The following is a 7,190-nucleotide window of genomic DNA, read 5'->3' as shown; positions in this document are numbered from 1 at the left end:
AGTGGCCAGACTCCTGCTGGACTTTAATCCCCCTCCGATCCGAGTGACGAACTTCCTGCTTCCCTTATCACGCGTACTGGAAAACTAGATCAAGGAAAGATGACACCCACTTCACGTGACCGGTTACTTATGGTAAAAGGAAAATAATAATAATAATACCACCTAGTAATAATAATAAACGGTTATACAGGCAGGCTGTGATCAACTCGGGCATGGTTTTCCGTATCCTCGGTGTGCAGGGATGGGACGCAGAAGGAACCGGAGAGAGAGCTGAGAAACCAAAACACAGCGCTCGCACCTTAATGTAGACCGCGGACGCTACTCGGATTTCACTAAAATGCATCGGTTATACGGTCAAGATCCGGTCTAATTCCTCTGTTAGAAAGGTAAACCCAATGCAACGCTTGTCTTTATGCTTCCATCGGAGCTGAACCGTTTTCCGGGTGCTGTAGATTACCAACCATATACCGAGCTCTTCCGGCAGCACAGGAGGTGAGATGATAGACAATGCATTTCTTCTTCTTCTACTTCTTCTTCTTCTTCTTCTTCAAGTGCTATTGTTCAAAAATAGTGATATGAAAAAATACAAAGTTGCACAATGTTTTTATTTATTTATTTATTTATTTTTTATCTTTGTTCCTACATAGTTCATCTGATGTGACAATAAAAGTAATCTTATTTATAATCTTTTCTGTAACAGGGTGATATCCAAACCTGCCGTTAAGGGCGAATTTATGGGATCACAAGGTAAAAGAGTTTCCCCTATCACTCATTGACTGTAATAATAATAATAATAATAATAACGATAATAATAATAATAATAATAATAACTGCTGGGTGCAGTTGGTTAAGCGGAGGAGGAGGCGGGGAGAGGAGCGCGAGCTCTTTGTTTATCCGGTGTTTTTGTGCCGTTCGGAAACAGCTGATTCGGTTCTGCGCCGCGGCGCTCGTGCCTGTTGATATTTGACGTCTGCTGATGCGATGAACTCCCCCCCTCACACACTCACACACACACACACACACACACACCTCAAGCTGACTTGAGAAGTCTAGAATATTCTGTGAAAAGATTAGGGTTGCTGATCGGATGCAACAACTGAAAGAAGAACTCGCTCGTGTTGCTCGAGAAGAAAGGTAACGTCGCGTGCTACTTTTATTTTATTTATTTATATATATATATATATATATATATATATATATATATATATATATATATATATATATATATATATATGACCTGAAGGGTCTAAAAGTAAGCTACAAAGTTGTATGAGTGTATGTCTTAAGTCAAATTACTTTACATTTAGGCCCAATATTTGCTGATATAATTCATGCATGTTCAGAGAAATGTAGAGAGCATCCTGGTTTCATGTTCAGTTCAGGGAGTTTTGTGCTTTCCAGCTCTGTTTTTTTTTGTTTTTTATTAACTTGAAATGAGAGAGAGAGAGAGAGACAGAGGCTGGAGAGGGGGATGACTAACACAAGTGACAACAGGAACTAACTTGTTTCCACAACATTAAATGTAACTATAAACAGATAAAATGTACGTTAAAATAGTCTTGCATGCTACTTGTACGAAATTTCTTGAGTGCAATATAGAGTAAATTACATATGCATACATGTTTTGGTCCAACTACAGCTTGGTGAGTTCAAAAGTAGGCTACTAAGTTGTCTGTATATGAAGTCAAGTCAAGAAGCTTTTATTGTCATTTCAACCACGTATAGCTGACACAGTACATAGTGAAATGGGACAACATTTCTCCAGATGAGACAAAGTTTTCTCATGTGAACTAGATGTGAATCCAGTTCACATGAGTTTACATTGAGGCTGATTTATTGCTGATGCAATTTGTGCATGTAATGCTGAGGAATGTCTAAATGACAAATAAAGAAACAGGAAATAATGTCACCTTGATAGATTAAGCATGGGCTGCCTTGTTTCTTTGGTAGTAGCACATGTAATGTAAAGACATTTTAATGGCGATATGCTGTATTTTCTTCTGGTGTGTCCTCTCACTTTCTTGATTTCTGTGCCTAGTTTCATCTGATGAGATGAGTGTGCGCGCAGGCCAGGGCAGCGATGAGGTACTGGTGTCTCAGGCTGTGTGGGATTACCTGGCAGCAGCCGGAAGGCCGTGGCTGCTTGACTTTGAGGATAAACAAGGACTAAGCGCTGGAATCGTGCGCCGTGGAGAGCGCGGAGGCTGCTGTGCAGTAAGACTCTCACCAGTGGAGGGCAGGCCCGGGGTGATGGAAAGCCCAGTCTCACCTGCCACACGCAAAGCCTTTATAGACCTGTGCCGCTGTGCCCGCAAGGAGATGACCAAACAGGAAGCTGCTCCAAAGAGAAAGCGTTCTCTTTTACCCTGTATAGGAGTGGTGGAAACGGACGCTGAGGGAACTTTGCTTCCTCCGCCTCCTCCACAGCCGCGTCGATCTCAGAGGCAGCAGCAAAGGTGCAGGAAAAGCACTGAGGTGGACTCTTGTGCTATTCTGCCTATGTTGCATGAAGCCTCAGCAAAGACAGATTGTGATTCAGGAGCAGGCCGGTCGAGTGAAGACGACAGTGCCATGTGCTCCATTTGCATGGGAGAGATGCTGGAGAAGACTACTTTGGAGAAGTGTGGCCATTCGTTTTGCCGCTCTTGCCTGGAACAGGCGTTCCAGGTGAAGAAAGCTTGTCCTGTGTGCAGGCTTGTTTATGGCCAGCTCATTGGGAATCAGCCAGCAAATGGTAGCATGATGGTAGAAAGAGACCCAGACCTGGAGTTACCTGGGCATGAGGGCTATGGCTGTATATGCATTATCTATAGCTTCCCTCCAGGGTTGCAATCAGTAAGTATGTCGAATTAACTGTAATTTTCTCTCTCATTTTGCCATTCGACTCCTCTAAATAGCAATCAGTTCTTCTTTTTAGTATGTGTGTATTGTTATATTTTTCCAGCAAGAGCACCCGAACCCTGGGGTGCGATATCCAGGCACAGACCGTGTGGCCTACTTACCGGACAGCCCCGAGGGTAACCGTGTTTTGCGACTGCTCCGGCGTGCTTTTGAACAACGGCTCATTTTCACTATAGGAACCTCAATGACCACAGGCATGCATAATGTCATCACATGGAACGATATCCACCACAAGACCTCTATATGGGGTGGACCACGATGGTATGCCATCTCATCTGAATGTATTGTTAATAAAAAACAAAATCCCTTTTCATAGTCATGTGGGAGAGCCATAGATTTATTGTTCTTTTTCAAGCCTAATGATTAGAAGCAGGCGTAGGCTTGGTGAATATTACTTATGAGTACTGTCTTTACTGTCTGTTTAGGAGTGTAATGGGTATTAGTTCACTGTAAACATGCTAGGAGATAAAAATAAATAAACATAGATAAAACTGGACACAGAGAATTATTGTAACTCTTCTGAATTGGAACATGTTCTGGCTGTATTTGTCAGGAACCTACTCTATAAAGAGGCGGTCTTCCTCGTCTTTATTTTTTGGTCTTCCATGGTACAAGTGTATTCTAAATATGGATAGATAATCACTATCCTAAGGCTGTAGGACTATGGTGTAGTTACAAATCTTTCGGAAGCTATGGCAGAGAAGTCAGACAAGATGTTGAGTGTTTGAGATATTTGAACACAGTAAGTTGTCCATTGCTGGCTTGAGTGGCCTGACCAATACAAGGTTGGTTGGTCTTGATTTGGCACCTTTAATAACATATTTTTGGTTTATATTATGTTTGTTTTGATTGGCATTTTAAATATCTTCATACTCAGTGGGAATGGTGTAATAACTGATGATCGCTTGTTTTAGAGGTGCCAACACCTCTGATTTATCCATAACATTTATGAATCCTGACCTCTTGCCTGAAAGCCATAGCTTTTTTGATTGAGCGTAAATAAAATTCAGCTGCCCGAAAAGTCACTTCACTGAAGAGGACAGGACACAAGAAATGAAAGATGTGCATTCTGGTAGCGGTTACATTTGCTACAGTAAAAAAAAATACTGCAACCATTAAATTTTAACTTAAGATTATGTTTTTCTTTTACAGCTTTGGTTACCCAGATCCTACATATCTCGTGCGGGTGACCGAGGAGTTGCGGGAAAAAGGAATAATGGCTGACTGATCGTTTGCTACTCAGCACTTTGGGACAGCTTGTGACCTGGCAAGTGGACCAGATTGACCACAGACTATTCAGTGATTCACTGTGTTAATGTAGATCACAGCCATTCTACGGTACCGGTATGGTCAGACGGCTTTTTACCAACACTGAGATTGTATTGATTTGTTTCTTTTTGTTTGAACAAAAAGTGATTGCTTTCTTGCAATAAGTGACATGTTATAATTGAGTGCAGTGCATTCCACCCTTTTTATTGGTTTGAGAGACGGCACTTTGAGAATCAAAAGCCCTGTGGTTTGCTGAGATGACTTTAAGATGAAGTTTTTTCTGCTGCAGTAGTAGGGAAGTAAACTGTTTTCATGTTACAGGCAAATGGCTTTCTCCAGTTTTCTTTCCATTTCTTCCGTCCAGCAGGTTTTCTGTGACCTGCTAGTGTTTTGCCATCGTCTGGACCAAACCCTAGCTACACCGATAATGGGCCATATTAATTTTTTGTTCATTTTTCATAATCAGCACTACAAGGCACTTTGCAGTTATATATGTATGCTAACTGTAAGAATTCGGAACTGGTGTGTTCCCAGATACTCGGCATTTTGCGGATGTAGAGACGAGTTTAGTGGCTACAAGCTGATGTCAGTCCTTATGTCATTTTTTTTTTTTTTTTGCTTCCTGTTTATCTCATCCAGAGCTATCTTATGTTTGAAAATAGAAAAAACAAACATGTTTTGCAAAATTATTATTATTAATTCATCTGTATTCTGGTTGGAAAACTCCGGTGAAGAATTGCCGCTGTAATAAGATCAGCTTTGGAAAAAAAAACAAGCAAACAAACTGTTTGGAAGTTTGGGGTTTTATTTTTTTGCATGTCTGTTATTGACTTGAATGTGTAAACGTCTATATGATGTCATTAAAAAAAAAAAAAAGAAAGACCTGTAGACTGTCCCAAATCTAATAAAAAGGCACAATCGGATTCTCCTGCCAGGGAAGAATCATATTTAAGCCTCAGATCCAGCAAATGGCTGGATTTATTTCATGTAAGCAGGCTTTTTTTCCACTTATACTAACACACTCTTGGTGTGATTCTACAGCCATGTGATTTGTTAAAGCGGTATAATATTTATTTTTTCATTCAGTCTGCTGTTAACGAAAGATTGCAGATCTTTAGTTAACAGCAAGATGATCTGATGAGTGAAAAAGATTTTTCTGTAGTAGGTGGGGGTCACCTGAAGTACGTTCCGGCAGTAAGTTGAGAACATTATGCGATTATGGTTAAACATTATTATAAAATCATTTTTGCCATGTTAAAAAAAAAATAAGTAAGAGCCTGTTTGGCTCTAAAATGACTTAACTATAATATCATGAAATGGAAAGAAGAAACACCAAATATGTTTCAAGCTGTCTAAATTTTTCTTTTTCTCCTCATTTTGCATTAAGGGACCAACACAAAGATCCTTTTTGGATGACATAAATAACACCGATCATGCAAAATTCTATGCAGTTCACGTTAGTGGAGGAGGAAATACACCTCTTTAAAGATAATCGATTGTTATTCCGAGTTCATGATTTGCCTTTACGGCTGTGTTGATTTGTACACGACACACCTGTCTGCTACGATATGTGCTTTATGTTTTCATACTTGAATAAAAGAGTTCTGTTCAGTTGCTATGCAGCCTGGGAGTTTTGATTATTAGCTTGAGGAGTCTTTGCACAAACACTGTGTCATGAAATTCTGACAGGAAGCGAAGGCTCTCGCTGCATAATTGGTCGATTTGCAGATCTGCTCTCTCTTGTGAAGTCACTAAGACATCAAGCCAGAGAGTCAGAGAACGCATAGGGATTTAGGGATATTTCAAACAAACATGGATAATATTCAGAACATGAAGCAATTCACATGCACTCACACTGAAATGAAGAGCAGTTTCTGCAGAAGACTGGAGTATATGGGACGCTCATAGTCCTGTGCACATTAAGGCACGTGTGTCCATTTATGTAACTGTGCATAGAATATAGACTTGTGTTTGCTATGAAGTTTGTGTAGAAATTTCTGTAGAAACCAAAACACTCGCTTTAGCAATCAAACTCTTTAGTGCTTATGGCTTATAGTTGTTATGTTCCTAATCATCAACTGGATGTGAGTTCAGATTGGACAATGCCCTATACTTTATATTATAATACATAATCCCAAAGGTTCCCAAAATTGGGGTCACTACCTCAGGTCAGGATTTTAACATTCCTAATGAGGTTGTGAGAGAAATCCACAGCCTCATCTTTTGTTTTACTTTAGAAAGGAATATTATAAATATGACTCAACCAGGCAGAGTTTGTGTGCTACTATTTTTAAAATGTTATGAGAGACAAACCACATTTAAGTGAATCAAATCAAATCACTTTATTGCCACCAAAAGACAGTCACACTTCATAGCTGTGCAGCATAAAATATAAAAGCAAAATTTCTGATATAAACAATAACACCTGTACCGGATGTACAGTATTCATATAAGACAATACACCGACCAGGCATAATATTATGACCACCTGCCTAATGTTGTGTCGGTCCCCCTTTTGCTGCCAAAACAGCCCTGACCGGTCATGCACTGTGCATTCTGACACTGAATGCTGACTTCTTCAGCAATTTGAGGAACGGTAACTCTTGGATCGGATCACACGGGCTGGCCTTCGCTCCCCACGTGCATCAATGAGCCTTGTGGCCGCCCATGACCCTGTTGCAGGTTCACCACTGTTGCTTTCTTGGACCACTTTTGATAGATACTGACCATTGCAGACCAGGAAAAACCCACAAGAGCTGCAGTTTTGGAGATGCTCTGATCCAGTCATCCAGCTATCACAATTTTGTCCCTTGTCAAACTCACTCAAATCCTTTTTCCTGCTTCTAACACATCAACTTTGAGGACAAAATGTTCACTTGCCGCCTAATATATCCCACCCACTAACAGGTGCCATGATGAGGAGATCATCAGTGTTATTCACTTCACCTCTCAGTGAAGTAATGTTATGCCTGATCGGTGTATACTGTAAATACCTTAAAGTTTGTCATAGATTAGAATGA

The 7,190-nt window shown here is 40.3% G+C and overlaps 1 protein-coding gene across 3 annotated transcripts; it reads left to right on the top strand.

The window, feature by feature from the left end:
* On the top strand, window positions 1–5,781 carry dtx3 (deltex E3 ubiquitin ligase 3). 3 transcript variants are annotated; one of them, XM_058410755.1, is made up of 5 exons: window positions 1–492; window positions 701–747; window positions 2,039–2,835; window positions 2,945–3,162; window positions 4,054–5,781. In XM_058410755.1, exons 1-5 carry the CDS (start codon window positions 413–415, stop codon window positions 4,127–4,129), a joined length of 1,218 nt encoding a protein of 405 aa, XP_058266738.1. In that variant the 5' UTR covers window positions 1–412; the 3' UTR covers window positions 4,130–5,781. The 3 variants fall into 3 exon arrangements, with proteins under 3 accessions (XP_058266738.1, XP_058266740.1, XP_058266739.1); XM_058410757.1 differs by lacking the exon at window positions 701–747; XM_058410756.1 differs by lacking the exons at window positions 1–492; window positions 701–747 and adding an exon at window positions 811–1,134.
* Window positions 5,782–7,190: the final 1,409 nt, after the last annotated feature.

This window comes from Hemibagrus wyckioides, linkage group LG15 (genome assembly GCF_019097595.1).
Source record: "Hemibagrus wyckioides isolate EC202008001 linkage group LG15, SWU_Hwy_1.0, whole genome shotgun sequence".
NCBI lineage: Eukaryota > Metazoa > Chordata > Actinopteri > Siluriformes > Bagridae > Hemibagrus > Hemibagrus wyckioides.
This window is presented reverse-complemented; position numbering and strand designations above follow the sequence as displayed.

Coding starts and splice junctions, on each gene's coding strand:
- dtx3 (XM_058410755.1), top strand. CDS start 413: ATGCTTCCATCGGAGCTGAACCGTTTTCCGGGTGCTGTAGATTACCAA. Junction 748..2,038: donor CGAATTTATGGGATCACAAG/GTAAAAGAGTTT, acceptor TTCTGTGCCTAG/TTTCATCTGATGAGATGAGT. Junction 3,163..4,053: donor ATATGGGGTGGACCACGATG/GTATGCCATCTC, acceptor TTTCTTTTACAG/CTTTGGTTACCCAGATCCTA.